Raw genomic sequence first — 15,973 nt, 5'->3', positions numbered from 1 at the left:
CCTGATGCAACCCTCTGCATTTATCCAGGCTTGGGACCGGCCTACAGTTTGCACTGGCTTGTGTCCCCCATAGGGCTGCATTATATTACAACTGATGTGATGGTTTCTCATAAATCCTGTTTGTGTTTCAGCTATAATGGAGTTGGAATGCAAGAGGTTGGACAGAGGCAGGGCGCTTACATTCCACCGCCCAAAATCCCGGATGTCATGTCCAATAATTGGACCTTTTCTGACTCTGATCAGGGGGAGGCTTGCATTTTGAAATTTAAGGATGATATGACAATGTGCTAGTGTGCTATAAAATATATTTAGATATGATGGAGTTGTCTCAGCAAATGAAATGCAAGCTTCATGAAGTCACTTGATTTATGACAGTAGCAGAACCTGTGAATATCAACTTGGATGTGAGGTGCTCTGATCCCAAGTTTGCAAAGATGAAATGACTGTGAAGAATCAAAGTAAATCTTTGAGATGGAGAAATTGTCATTTATTTTTTCTATTTTTCATATTTTAGTCTGCGCCATCTTGTTTGTAGAGGAAAACGCCATTCTTTTTTACAGCCGGTAATACAAAATGACAGCAGTGTGCTAAAAAAACAATACAATTAATTCATTTTATGTGAACTTGTAATAGCCAGAAGTGCACATTTCAGGGGGCAGTATTTATAATTGAATTGAAATGTCAATTACGTCAGGGATCTTACAAGTTCTTCTGTTTATGTCCAGCATATCTTAATTTTTTTTCAGCTTGTTGAGAACCTGACGGAACCACCAGTTAGGTCATATAGGGTTAACAAACTGGTAGACCAGTCTGCGTGACACATCCGGCTTTCGAATGATGCCCTTCTTGTAGTACTGACGTATAGATCGACTTAGTTTGTCATAGTTCATTGCTGGACGGTTCTTCCTGATGCCCCATAGCCTGGCCACACGAGACGAGTCTTCTATTTTGAAAATCCCTATGGACAGAGGGGAGACGTCAAACCTGTCACATATTTGTGATGCCATGTCAACCGAAGAGCCTGGTACTACGGAACCTCTACAAAACATGTACTTTTAATTATTGTTTTGATTGTTTTGTTTTTTTCTACAACCCATTTAAGCTGCAAACTTTCTTTAAAAACTGACAACATATTTAAAGATTTGTAAAAAGTAAGAACATATATTATCATGCCCTTTCATAGCTCCGAGCACTTGTTGAGCCGTTGCTGGCCTTTTCACCAAGCCCCTCAGACAAATAAAGATATTTGTATTGTGCGCCATGCTATTGGTTCACATCAACACTGGTCACCAACAACTCAATTCCAATCAGAGCATCCAATATTAATTATTAATCTAGCCAATACCTGTCATGGTCTGTGTTTTGGTTTGGGTTGTGTTTAGTTTTGTTCCATGTTTTCCTGTGTTCCATGTTTGTCGTGTGCTCATTAGGTTGTTGTGTCCACCTGTTCTCGTCTACTTTGTGTCGACCAATCAGCTCTCTCCAGCCACTCGTGTCTTGTCCAGGTGTTCCTCGTTGTCTCGTCAATCTGTTTGCATTTAGTTCCCTGGTTTCTTTCAGTTCATTGTCGGTTCATTGTCGTTGTCACATGGCTTTGCCATGTCATCGTCGTCAGTTGTCTTTATCATTGTGGTATGTCATTGTCAGGTGTCATTCTCCCTTTCTATTCCACGTCTTACTCACAGGTCATAGTTTGTTTCCAGTTTTAGATATTCAAGTGTTTCTTTACTTTGATTTAATTGGTATCTGTTGTGGGACTTTGTTCAGTTTTCCCTTTTTGAAGATTAAATATTATTTTGAGACTCCCGCACTCCTGCCTTGCCTCCCTGCTTCCCTGAAATTGGGTCCACCATGTTCTTGCCTTGCGTTACTCGCCCTCGCCCTAACCACGTACGTGACAATAACACTCTGATGGACCTAACAGTACACACTTTTTTTTCTCATCAGAAAGTCGTATGGCATGGAACAGTCAAACTATGACATACTGCCACTCGATCTGTAAAGTAATGGATTCACAAACATTGCACCGTCGCACTGCAATACTAGCACAATGACATTCTCCATTGATGGACTGATTATAAGGAGTTGTTACTTTTGCGATGGCATTCATGGGGTGCTAGAAGATCTCTTTCATAGCAGTTACTCTGCAGGGCATTTGGCATCAAACTCTGTGACTACATGTTCAGGGTTAACCTGGAATTATGGAATAGAAAATAGAAACATTTTGACACTTTTTAGAAGATGTGAGCAAGACCACTTTGTTAGACCTCCAAATGATCAGACCCACTATTCTTTAGGAAAACTGAAAAAAAATTAATCGCTGGGCAATTAATTGATTTTATTGATTGATTTGAGTTCATTACTCAGGACAAGGCGACACGGTTAGAGCATCAGCCTCACTGTTCTGAGCACCGGGGTTCAATCCCCGGCTCCGCCTGTGTGGAGTTTGCATGTTCTCCCCTTGCCTGCATGTGTTTTCTCCCGGGCACTCCGGTTTCCTCCCACATCCCAAAAACATGCATGAATTGGAGACTCTAAATTGCCCGTGGTGTGAATGTGAGTGGAAATGGTTGTTTGTTTGTACGTGCCCTGCGATTGGCTGGCAACCAGTTCAGGGTGTACCCCGCCTCCTGCCCGATGATAGCTGGAATAGGCTCCAGCACACTCGCGACCCTAGTGAGGAGAAGCGGCTCAGAAAATGGATGCATGGATGGATGGATACTCAGGACAATTTGTTATGGAAATAAAACATTAGTTGCAGCTGCTTGTGTATCTGAAAGCGCTCCCTTGCTGACGTACACTGCTTGCTTTAGAGGAGCTACTTTATAAAACTACAATGTTGTCAAGTTAGAAACTTTTCTGCCCCCTTTAGGGACTATTGTTATATAAAAAAGAAATCTGCCTTTTTTTTAATTTCTTTTTTTTTTTATAAATTGTTTTGCATATGGCGGCACGGTGGACAACTGGTTAGAGCGTCAGCATCATAGTTCTGAGGACCGGGGTTCAATCCCCAGCCCTGCCTGTGTGGAGTTTGCATGTTCTCCCCGTGCCTGCGTGGGTTTTCTCCGGGCACTCCGGTTTCCTCCCACATCCCAAAAACATGCATGCATTGGAGACTCTAAATTGCCCGTGGGTGCGAATGGTTGTTTGTTTGTATGTGCCCTGCGATTGCCTGGCTACCAGTTCAGGGTGTACCCCGCCTCCTGCCCAATGATAGTTTGATGTCTCATTTTAGTATGTTAATTTCTTTTCCCCATTTAAAATAATTTATTAGGTATCACTGTGATTGGCTGGCGACCAGTATACTCAGCCCGAAGTTAGATGGGATAAGTTTTAGCACACCCGCGACCCTAGTGAGGATAAGCGAAATGGAAGATGAATGAATGAATGAATCAATATTAGGTATAATTTTTACATACATGTTTTGACAAAAGGGGGAAAGAAATTCCAAAAAGGAAGCACTAATTTTCACAATGTAAAGATAATATATTTATTTCTAAAATTTCTGTCGAAGTTGATGCAAGTCAATGATAGGGGTAAAGTTAAGGTCTTTTCTGGGCTATAAATAACTATTAAATTCATCAAACTTAATTTACAATCTCTTGAGAATAACAACTTTTCTCACTATCTCAGTGGTTTGGTCTCAACCCAAATCAGTGAATTACAAACCCCAATTTCCAATTAAGTTACATACTGTGTAAAACGGTGTGAAACTTACTTGGGGAAAAAATGAATACAATGGTTTGCAAATCCTTTTCAACCCATATTCAATTGAATACACTACAAAGACAAGATATTAATTTTCAAACTGATAAACATTTTTTATTTTGTTGGGGGGGGGTTTTCTTTGTAAAAAAATCTCTCATTTTGAATTTGATGTCTGTAACACATTCCAAGACAAGGACAACAAAAGACTGAGAAAGTTAAATGCTTAAAAAAAAAAAAAAAAAAAACACACCTGTTTGGACATTGTACAGGTGAAGAGATTAATTGCAAACAGGTGAGTGTCATGATTGGGTACACAAGGAGCCTGGCTCAGTTGTTCACAAGCAAGGATGGGGCGAGCTTCATCACTTTGTGAACAACTGTGTGAGCACATTGTCCAATAGTTCAAGAACATTTCTCAACGTACAATTCCAACGGAGAACATGGAATAGCTGACTTCCTGTGTATGCTTTGCTAACGATCAAAACTAGGATGAATTACATGCTAAAATTTAGTTTTCTTTATGACTGGTGTCTTCAGACAAAAGTTAAATACATGTCCATCCATCCATTTTCCATTCCGCTTATCCTCACGAGGGTTGCAGGCGTGCTGGTGCCTATCTCAGCTGACTTTGGCCGAGAGGCAGGGTACACCCTGAACTGCTCGCCAGTCAATTGCCGGGCATATATAGACAAACAACATATGGGCAATTTAGAGTCGTCAATTAGCCTACCATGCATGTTTTTGTAATGTGGGAGGAAACCAGAGTACCCGCAGAAAACTCGCGCAGCCCGGGTAGAACATGCAACATTGGTGGCTCTGCAGTGACATCTTGTGTTTTAAAAAATGACATCGTAGACCTTCCAAGTTTCTATGGGTTCTTTGAAACGGCCCCCTTCCCCTTTCACCCGAGCGAGACGGAAGTGTTTTTACCTGGTTGGCCGAATGTGGAAGGAGTTTGCGCATATACCAGCTTGAGGAATTTGAGCATTTCATAGTCGACGGTCCTTAATACCATCAAAAGATTCAGAGAATCTGTAGAAATCGCTGCATGTAAGCGGCAAAGCCGAAAACCAACATTGAATGTCTGTGACCTTCAATCACTCAGGCGGCACTGCATTAAAAAACGGTGTAAAGGACATTGCCACATGGGCTCAGGAACACTTCAGAAAACTATGGTCAGTTAACACAGTTGGTTGCTATGGCTACAAATGCAAATTAAAACTCTACCATGCAAAACGAAAGCCAAATATTAACAACACCCAGAAATACCGCTGACTTCTCTGGGCTGAGCTCATCTGAGATGGACTGATGCAAAGTGGAAAAGTGCTGTGGTCTGACAAGTCCACATTTCAAATTGTTTTTGGAAATCATGGATGTCGTATTGGACCTAAGAGGAAAAGGACCATCGGGATTGTTATCAGCGTAAAGTTCAAAAGACAGCATCTGTGATGGTACGGGAGTGTCTTAGTGCCCATGGCATGGGTAACTTGCACATCTATGAAGGCACCATTAATGTTGAATGGTACATACAGGTATTGGAGTAATGTATGCTGCCTTCCAAGCAATGACTTTTCAGGGACATCCTGCTTATTTCAGCAAGACAATGCCAAGCCAGATTCTGCTAATGTTACAACAGTGTGGCTTTGTTGTAAAAGAGTGCAAGTACTACACTGGCCTGCCAGTACTCCAGACCTGTCTCCCATTGAAAATGTGTGGCTACACAAACACGGGGTAGGGCCAATGACTGCCAGTCGGGGACCTAGCAGTCATAGTAATGGCTGGACGGCTGCTGGAGGTGGAGTGGGTTCGTGCTTAACTCAGGGGTGCCCTCCCTTACTGTCTCCCTGTTGGGCGCCTCTATTCTTCCTCCTGTTTACCTGGCGCTGGACACCGGCTATCTTTCAGGCTGGACGGGGGCTGACTACAGTGACGGGTCCTGCGAGTCGGGGGGGTGGAGGCATCTCGCTCTCCTGTTGGTGGGTGTGTGTGTGTGTGTTTGGGTGATGATGAGGCACATGGGGCAGTGGGTGGGGGTGGTGATCGGCCGGGGGGGCGGAGTTGGACCCCTGTGTTCTCCTTTGGGTGAGCGTTTTTTTGGCGCTTTGGTGGAGCTGGTGGACCGCACTGGGTCCCTTGGTGTAGGTGGTGTCCTGTGCGCCAGTCCGTTCTCGGGTGGGCTCCTCAGCCCTCGCTGTGCTCGCGCAGCAATTTCAGGACACGTTTATCGTGCATGCAAGACTCACTTGGATGTGTCAACATACGCACACCCCTGGGACTCAGTTCCTTGGTGTGGGGCCACTTTCTAATTGCTAATTAATGTCTCTTATGACCATGCAAACCTTTGGGAGGTCCCCTCACATGCACTCGATTAATGTAGATGTTCAGAATTTACACGGCCACTACCACCACACTCCAGTTGTACAGCTGGTTTCACTACCATAGTCCTGCTCGCCAACCCGCCCCCCCAATCTTCCTTTATTTATTTATTTGTTTTTTTATTATTATTATTGCCAGTAAAAAAAAAAAAAAAAATCCACTGTTGCACAGTAAAACTGTTCTGGCTTAAAAGGGATACCAATTTTCGATTCTGCTTGACCTAACAGCAAAACAGTACAGGTTAAAAAAAATATTTTTTTAATGTGTGCCACGTAATACAACAATGGAGACCCCAAACTGTTGAGCAACTGAAGTTGTACATCAAGCAAGAATGAGAACGCATTTCACCTGCAAAGCTGCAACAATTAGTGTCCTCAGTGTCCTCATGGGTGCATCCGTGGCCCAATGGTTAAGATCATCGCCTGCCACCGTGGGGGACCAAGGTTCAAGACCCCGACTGGACCATCCGCCAACATTCCCCGGACTCCCGACTGTGGTGTCTTTGAGCAGGACACTGATACCCCAAAAATGCTCCCCTGGCGCTTCAGCTGCCCCCTGCTCCAGTGTGTTCCACTAACATGTATATGTGTATGTGTTCACTGTGATGGGTTCAAATTTCGTGTGCATGCTTGCATGTTCATGACAATAAAAGATGATTCTTCTTCTTCTTCTTCTTCTTCTTCAGTTCCCAAACGCTTAATGAGTGTTGTTAAAAGGAAAGGTGATGTAACAGAGTGGTAAACATGCCCCTGTCCAGTGGTGTCGTTCGGCCTAGGGTTATTTGTTAAGTCCCCCCTAAATGATTTGTTTGTTTGTCGTTAGGGCTATTTTATGTGTGTTTCACCCCCCCTAAAAATGTTTCCGCCCTCCCCCCCAAAAAATAAATTGGCTTCGGCCAACGCCCAAAAAACGTTCAGGGTAAGCCACTGCTGGGGGCTAGGCCCCCCTATCCATAAAACCTAGTGACCCCTCGCCCTGTTCCAGATATTTTGGAACATTTTGAAGGTATCAAATTCAAAATTAGAGAATATTTGCACGTAAAAAACAACAAAGCTCGTCAGTTTGAACATTAACTATCGTGTGTTTGTAGTGGATCGAATTTTAATATAGGTTGAAAAAGATTTGCAAATCATCATATTCTTTTTTTATTTACATTTTACACAACGTTCCGACTTCACTAGAATTGGGGTTTGTAAAATACTGGATGCTAGTTCTCTAATCCTTACCATTCTCTTTGTTGATCCAGCGGATACAGCGGCTGTAGTTGTGTGGCTTGAGGAGCAGCTCCTGAAGGAACTGCCACAAGTGGATGGGCTGGCTGGGGCAGTTGCACCAAGAAGCGTCATTTGCTTAAAAAAAAAAAAAAAAAAAAGTAGAGGTAGATCCTCAGGATCTGCATTCGTAGCATTATCCTTTTAGTGCAATCATTGTTGTAGATCCATGCATAAATGTGTAAAATTGTTCTGGATTTACCTGACTTAATATCTTCTAGTGGGCACTGGTCTTTCATTGCTGCAGCTAATACAAACAGACACAAAACGGAAGCAGTTTCCAACACTCAGCCAACATTTTTCTTTGCAGTGCACTGCGTTTGCGTCTGGATGTCACAGCATGGTTCACTTCCTAGCTGTCTCAATTCTTACCAGATCGCCAGATGTCGAGATGAGCATACAGCATGTCTCCAAATTGCGAGGAGCGTTGTCTGAAGTCACCCTCTGTCATGGAACACATATCCCTTCCATTCAGTTCCTTGAAGAGGACGCTCATCTGTGGCAGTTGGTACAAGTGCTCCGTCCACAGCAGCCACTTGTAAACATGCAAGCAGCTCCAGTCGAGTGGGTCTGAGGTGGAAAATGCAAACAAGAATTGACTGTTGATCAAAATTATTGGATTAATGGCTAATGCTTATTATTCGTGTCATTGAGCTGAAACGGCAGCAAAATAAATTATTTCTGAGCATTATAATGATGGTTTATACTTGAGATTATAACAATCCCATTCAAGATGGCACCTACCCCTGTGGTTGCCTTGGTTATGTGCTCTCTAGTATTGTCTGTTTTTCGTTCGTCCTTGGAGACATTACGCGACTCACTTACACAAGTGAGGACTTGCCAAACTTTAGGGAGTCTACCCCGGACCTTCTTTTACCATTTTTCGTAAATTTCGTAAAAAGGGGGAACCGCGCCGGCATCCAAGTGAAGCTCCGTAAGAGAGGATACAGATTGGCGTTCCTGTCGATCTACCTCGCGAAGCTACGCTCCCTACCCAACAAAATGGACGAGCTTCATCTTCTGACAAAGACCAGTAAAGACTTCGGATGTTCCGCCGCCCTGTGCTTTATGGAGACATTGCTTTGTGAACGCATCCCAGATGGCGCTGTAATGCTTCCGGGCTTCCAACTACACCTGGCAGACCGCGTCACTGAGTTATCGGGGAAAACAAAAGGTGGTGGTATATGCTTCTATATCAACGAAAAATGGTGTACTGACGTCACGGAGCTCAGCACACACTGCAGCCCGGATTTGGAGTCGCTGTTTTTAAACAGTAAGCCATTCTACTCACCTCGTGAGTTTGCATCTTTTATTATCGCTGGTGTTTACATTCCTCCTCAAGCTAACACGAATGCCGCACTGCTAACGCTCGCTGAAGAAGTAAACGAAATGGAAAAAAACCCACCCAGACTCACCCCTCATTATTCTCATTTAACAAAGCTAAACTCAACCACAAACTCCCTAAATACAAGCAGCACATCAGCTGTCCTACCAGGGAAAATAACATTTTAGACCACTGCTATACTACGCTAAATAACGCATCACGTGTCATACCTCGTGCAGCTCTTAATACCAAAATACAGGCAAGAACTTAAATGCGCGAAGCCTACAGTGAAAACAGTGAAAAAGTGGCCCAACGAAGCAAAGATAGAACTTCAAAGCTATTTAGACTGCACAGACTGGAGTGTCTTTGTAACTTCAACTGGCAGCCTGGATAAGTATACTGTTCCATCCTATATCAGTTACTGTAAAGAGGTGTGCGTACCAACAAAGTAATTTCGCACGTTCAATAACAACAAGCAGTGGTTCACTGCCAAACTTAAGCAACTTTGCCAGGCTAAAGAGGACGCCTATCGAAGTGGGGCTAGAGCCCTGTATAATTGCGCTCCAAACCAGCGGACTAAAGAAATTAACATTGCCAAGAGAAATTATGCAGTAAAGTTAGAAAAACACTTTCCCGCTAACGACGCCAAATCAGTCTGGCATGCATTACAATCACTAACCAATTACAAGCGACCAACCCCCCAAGCTGAGAACAATAAAAGACGAGCCGACGACTTGAACACCTTCTACAGCAGATTTGAAAAGGACACTTTCACACCCCACATCGACCCAGCCGCACCACCGACCGCCATCACACCTCTGACTTCTGCGTTGACCATCCACGAACAGGATGTGAGACGCATCTTCAAATAACAAAAGATCAACAAAGCAGTAGGCCCAGACCTTGTGTCCTCATCCTGCCTCAAAGTATGCGCGGATCAGCTCTCTCCAGTCTTCACACAGATCTTCTTCTTCTCTGAAACTGTGTGAAGTACCATCCTGTTTCAAATGCTCCACCACCATCTCAGTCCCCCAAAAACCTGCAATCTCGGGTCTGAATAACTACAGGCCTGTCGCCCTGACATCTGTGGCCATGAGGTCCTTTGAACACCTCGTGCTGGACCACCTCAAGAGCGTCACACGTTCCCCTGGACCCCCTCTCACGGTTAGGGTTTTTGAAGGCAAGGAAGGCAAGGCAAAAACGGGGAGGACCCAAGTGCAGGGAAGCAGGGAGGCAAGGCAGGAGTGCAGGAGTCTCTAAAAATTATATTTAATTGAAAAAAAAAAAAAAAGGCATTCAAGGATCATGCAAAAAGCAAACTAAACAAAGTCCCACAACAGATAAACCAAGTAACAAAGAAACACTTGAATAAATCTAAAACTGGAAACAAAACATGACTGATCAACAACTGGAAACTAAGACCTGGCACGGACAGAGACAATGACACCTGACAACGACAATGAATCAACCAGAACTGAAAGAAACCAGGGAACTAAATACAAACAGATTGACGAGGCAACACACGAGTGGCTGGAGGGAGCTGATTGGTTGACACAAGGTTGATGAGAACAGGTGGACACAATAACTAAATGAGCACACAAGACATGAAAAACATGGAAAAAAGGAAAACACGAAACCAAACCAAACACAACCAAAACCAAAATATAGACCATGACACCCCCTGCAGTTTGCCTACCGAGCAAACAGGTCTGCGGATGACGCAGTCAACATGGGAGTGCACTTAATCCTAGAACACCTCGACAGCGCGGGGACCTAGGCGAGGATCCTGTTCGTGGACTGCCATCTGCCAGTGGATTTACAGCTTCCTGACGGCCAGGACACAGCAGGTGAAGCTGGGGGACACCACCTTATTTACACGAACCACCAGCACCGGGGCGCCCCAAGGTTGTGTCCTCTCTCCGCTGCTCTTCTCTCTCTACACGAACGACCGCACCTCAACGCACCCGGCTGTCAAACTCCTGAAGTTTGCAGACGAAACCACAGTCATCAAAGACGGTGACAAGTCTGCGTATCGACAAGAAGTGGAGCGGCTGGAGCTGTGGTGCGGCCGACACAACCTGGACCTAAACACGCTCAAGCACGGTAGAGATGATCATGGACTTCAGGAAGCAGCTGCCCCTCACACTGTCCAACTGCCCTGTGTCAACCGTTGAGACCTTCAAGTTCCTGGGAATTAGAGTCTCTCGGCACCTGAAGTGGGAGATCAACATCAACTCCATCCTCAAAAAGGCCCAGCAGAGCATGTACTTCCTGCGGCTTCTGAGGAAGGCACGGCCTGCCACAGGAGCTGCTACGGCGGTTCTACACAGCAGTTATCGAATCAGTCCTGTGTTCTTCCATCACAGTCTGGTTGGGTGTTGCCACAAAAAAGGACAAACTTCGACTGCAACGGACAATCAGAGCTGCTGAATAGATTGTACCCACCCTTGAGGACTTGCACGCTGCCAGAACTAAGACAAGAGCATGCAAAATCCTCTTGGAGCCTCCACATCCTGGTCACCACCTCTTCGAGCTCCTTCCCTCAGGTCGGCTCTACCGAACAATGCAAACTAAAACAAGCAGACATTCCAACAGCTTCTTCTCTCTTGCCATTAACGTCTTAAACAGTTAACTTACAATTGCATTGCAACATGTTGCCAATTTTGTCTCGAGTTTGTTGTTACATCTCTGTCAGGCCAATTATACATTACTTGTGCACTCATTGTAGTAGTCTCACCATGCTGCACTGTTTGCATATCGGTTGTTGACCAATACTGGCCACTCATGTGCCTTCTCAGATGCCCTATAGCATCTGCAACATTTGCACAATCGACATTGTCCCAGATTATCGCACTACTAGTCACTTCAAACTGCATACATTTCTTGAAGTCTTTGCGCCCTTTGCACAATGGTCATTGCACCAGACTATTGTTCTATTAGTCATTTCAAACTGCTCTAATTGCTTTTTGCACAATGGTCAAAATCAATAAAAAAATTAATAAATTGTACCAGCCAAAAAATTGTACCATTGTACTGGTAACCTTTTATTGCTCAGTGACTGTGTTTTTTATGTCTTTATGTCTCAAAAGTATTCTCTGTCAATTGACTGTCTATTGTTGTACTAGAGCGGCTCCAACGTCCGGAGACACATTCCTTGTGTTTTTTTGACATACTTTGCAAATAAAGATGATTCTGATTCTGAATTGACACCATCTAAATATGCCTTGTATCTGGGCAGTAGGTCAGATCACATTACAAATTCTAATTTGATTGGACTCCTGGCCTGTGCTCAGATTCTATAATTGTTGGACATAAATAGCTTAATAAATAGTTCCTTTATGCAACTTTAGAATAAATATTGGCTCAATACTGAGCACAGAATTGATCAAAATATAGAGACTGTTATTAAACGTCTGTGAATGGGATATTAAGACATTTATCATGACAGAATGCCTACAAACTCGGGATGCGAACTTGAACATGTACTTTTTTGGCACTTATGATTAGGTGTAATAGACACATTTCCTAATCATTAATGCGAGGCTTAGCAGGGTGGATGACTGGTGAGCACATCCGCCTCACTTCTGAGGTTCCATCCATCCATTCATTTTCTTTACTGCTTATCCTCACTAGGGTCGTGGGCTGCTAGATCCTAACCCAGCTATCTTCGGGCGAGAGGCGGGTTATACCCTGAACCGGTCGCCAGCCAATCGGAGGGCACATAGAAACAAACAACCATTCGCACTCACATTCCCACCCATGAGCAATTTAGAGTCTTCAATCAGCCTACCACACATGTTTTTGGGATGTGGGAGGAAACCGGAGTGCCTGGAGAAAACCCACCCAGGCACGGGTAGAAGATGCAAACTCCACACAGGCGGGGCCAGCGATTTGAAACCCAGTCCCCAGAACTGTGAGGCAGATGTGCTAACCAGTCGTCCACCGTGCCGGCCACTTCTGAGGTTATGGGTCCAAATCCAGGCTCAGGACATATTTGCATGTTCTCTCGGTGCCTCCTTGGGGTTTCTCTGGGTACTACAGTTTCCTCCCACATTCCAAAAATATGCATGGTAGATTAATTGAAGACTGTATTCCCAATGATTGTCTGGCAACCAGTTCAGGGTTTTCCCAACTGGAAACCTTGGGAAAAAAGGTAAAAGGTGATTATTAGTAAAGACCCTGTCTACTGAATTCAGAAATTTTCAAAAAGTCGGCTTTTATCAATTAATGTCATCAATAAATGTATTCATTTTTAAAACATATTTATACCATATTGATTTCAATTTAAATTCATTTATTTAAAACCATTTTTATTCAATGTATTGTTATTGACTCAACATTTACTCCATTTTAAAATCACATTTATTCTATGTACTGTTTTTAACTGAAATGTAACCCATTTTAAAACATTTATACTTCAGTGACCCAATTGTTAATTCACCATTTCAAACCAGGATGCAATGACTCGAGTCATCTCTAAAATGTCTAAATGTAACTTTTGAGATATTCAGCTTTGAAAATTCAAAAACATGATTTGTATGACTGCTTATTATTTCTGATGCTGTATGTGCTTTGACACAGCAAACAATCAGCGTCATAGAGAAGGATTTTAAGACTGTCAGTTAAAAAGGAGGGATGATGATCGTCTGTTTGCACATGAGGCAGGTCCCCAGAGGCTCATTAAGCCTGTGTGCAAATTGATAGCAAGCAAGAGCAGGGCAGTGTTTGAAGTTAAACCAATAACTATTTAATTTAAAATAAATAGTTGTACCTGGTGCAATGTTGAGTAGCTTGCAAGCCTTGTTGACATCGCTCAGCACCTTCTCCCACCACCATCGACTGGACCTGCTCCAGACAGTATTCCTCTGCTTCACACTGCACATCAATGGGAGGGTTGTGAGCTGCGCTGGGCATGGGTAGGTTTGGGTCTGCAGTTCCCAGACCTTGAGCAGGGAGAGCAGCAGCCTCTGCCATCTGCAGTTCTTCACTCACTAACTCATCATAACTGGTAGGGTACACTCCTGGCCAGCTGAGCTCTGGGAGGCCCAACAAACTGCAGCGAGATTTGATATCTTCTGTCTCCTCCTTCCAGGCCATCCGAGTATCAGGTGGGGGACTTATGCAGAGAGATGGAAGTCCTGTGGAGCCCATGTGATCATAACCTGAACTCCCCATCCTCACCTTCATGCAAGGCTGCAAAGGAAAATTGCACTTCTTGTAGATGACATTTGTTGAGGCTGTGTTGAATGTGCCATATTTAAGCAGCAGCAATCCCAAAGCAAATGTGCTTTTTTCCTCCTTTTATTTATTGAAACTCGACAATGCATATTAATCAAGGTATCTGAATTGTGCATCTAAATATGTCTCATCCGAATAGCTCAATTGAATCTTTACTACTGAGGTGGGTAATACAGAACAAATTTACAACACAGACCACAGAACACCTCATGTGAACAAAATGAACACTTTTTCTTACATAAGGGAAGAGAATTTAGCAGAAAACCAGGAAAAAATCTGTTTTTAGTTTGGGGAGTGGATGACAATAAACAACTTAAATAGCTGGATGCACCACTGAATGCAGTTCTGAAGTTTGGTTGCAGTGAAAACTTGCTCTTCTAGATATCCTTTCCTCCAAGATAAACAATATCTCCATTTTCTTTCTCTCTATGTGTGTGTGTGTGTGAGAGAGAGAGAGCGAGAGAGGGTGCGAGAGAGAGAGAGAGAGAGAGAGAGAGAGAGGGAGAGAGCGAGAGAGAGAGAGAGTTTATGCATGTCTGTGAGTGCCTGCACACACCACGCTATACAGCATATAGCATCAAAAAAATAAACCACCAAAACAGCAAATTACGAAACAGTACAACAAAGTTTATAGAATCAGCAGTAGGCAATGCCACAGACCTGCTTAAAGCATGTCATATTGCACTTTTGTAATGGGATGTAATGTCAGCTGTGGAATGGCATGAAAGTAGAAAAATACAATACAACCATAAGACAACTGCACAAAATATAGTAATAATAGATCTAAAAGCAGTTGCTGTGGTAACATCTGTAACAGGCTTTCATGTCAGGTGCTCTCTACGATTGCCACAATTCATTCAAGGTTAACTTGCATGAATGAATATATTGAAATGCATTCCATTGTGAAATAGTCTTGCACATTTTATTTTATTTATTTATTTTTAATCCTGCATTTTTACTCGACTCAGTTTTGGACAGAAGCATTTCTCAGAATTGCGATACTGAAACTAGAGAATGCACTATGAAACAATTTGTTTAGTTGTACTGAGAATTTCTTACCTTATCCGTTTGCTCCAAGTGGGTGACAGTGGAGTTCAGTTTCCTCTCCTGATGCATCTGCTCCACTTTGCCTGTCTCCTTACATGAAATGGTTGTGCGCTAGTCTGTCTGTAGCTCTCAAATTCACTTACCTTGGGGCAAAAATGACCTGTTTGTCAAACAGAGGTTGTTGGTGGTTTAGAACTGTTTTGCTTCAGTCTACTACGACCTCTGAGACACCTTGTTTGATACCTGGCCCTCAGGAGCTAGGGCCTGGCTTGTAATGTGACAATTCAGTTGAAAAAAGAGGGGGTGTGACCCAATGAGGGAGGGGCCTATTTGGTCAAAACATACAATTCTAATCATTTTTGCTCTGAACACCACCACAATGGATTTGAAATGAAATGAACAAGATGTGCTTTATATGTAGAGTTTCCGCTTTAATTTGAGAGTATTTACATTTACACAGTGCAGATAGACAATGACCAAGCACACTGTGAAAAGAACCAAAGAGTTTTTTTAAGGCAAATAAGTGTAATGTTATGGCCAAGTCAATCGCCTGGCCTGAAGCCGATTGAGCATGCATTTAACTTGAAGACAGAACTGAAGGGAAATGCTCCAAGAACAAGCAGGAACTGAAGACAGTTGCAGAAGATGGCTGGCAGAGCATCACCAGGGATGAAAGACGGCATCTGGTGATGTTTATGTGCTCCAGATTTCGGGATGTAATTGACTGCAAAGGAATTGCAACGAAGTATGAAAAAGTGAAAGTTTGATTTATGATTGGTTGGTCCCTCAAAAAGTGGGAGGCATCTACAACCCCAATTCCAATGAAGTTGGGACATTGTGTTAAACATAAATAAAAACAGAATACAATGATTTGCAAATCATGTTCAACCTATATTTAATTGAATACACTACCAAGACAAGATATTTAATATTCAAACTGATAAATGTTATTGTTTTTACCAAATAATCATTAACTTAGAATGTTATGGCTGCAACCTGTTCTAAAAAA

At 43.2% G+C, this 15,973-nt stretch overlaps 1 protein-coding gene across 1 annotated transcript; it reads right to left on the bottom strand.

Moving 5' to 3' along the window:
- Positions 1-779: 779 nt before the first annotated feature.
- On the bottom strand, positions 780-15,033 carry LOC133414099 (SAM pointed domain-containing Ets transcription factor-like). Its single transcript, XM_061699243.1, is given in 7 exon segments — positions 780-958; positions 7,311-7,433; positions 7,558-7,602; positions 7,728-7,925; positions 13,451-13,499; positions 13,501-13,872; positions 14,977-15,033. Coding segments are annotated over 7 exon segments (1,023 nt in total).
- Positions 15,034-15,973: the final 940 nt, after the last annotated feature.

Source organism: Phycodurus eques, chromosome 1, assembly GCF_024500275.1.
Source record: "Phycodurus eques isolate BA_2022a chromosome 1, UOR_Pequ_1.1, whole genome shotgun sequence".
Taxonomy (NCBI): Eukaryota; Metazoa; Chordata; class Actinopteri; order Syngnathiformes; family Syngnathidae; genus Phycodurus; species Phycodurus eques.
This window is presented reverse-complemented; position numbering and strand designations above follow the sequence as displayed.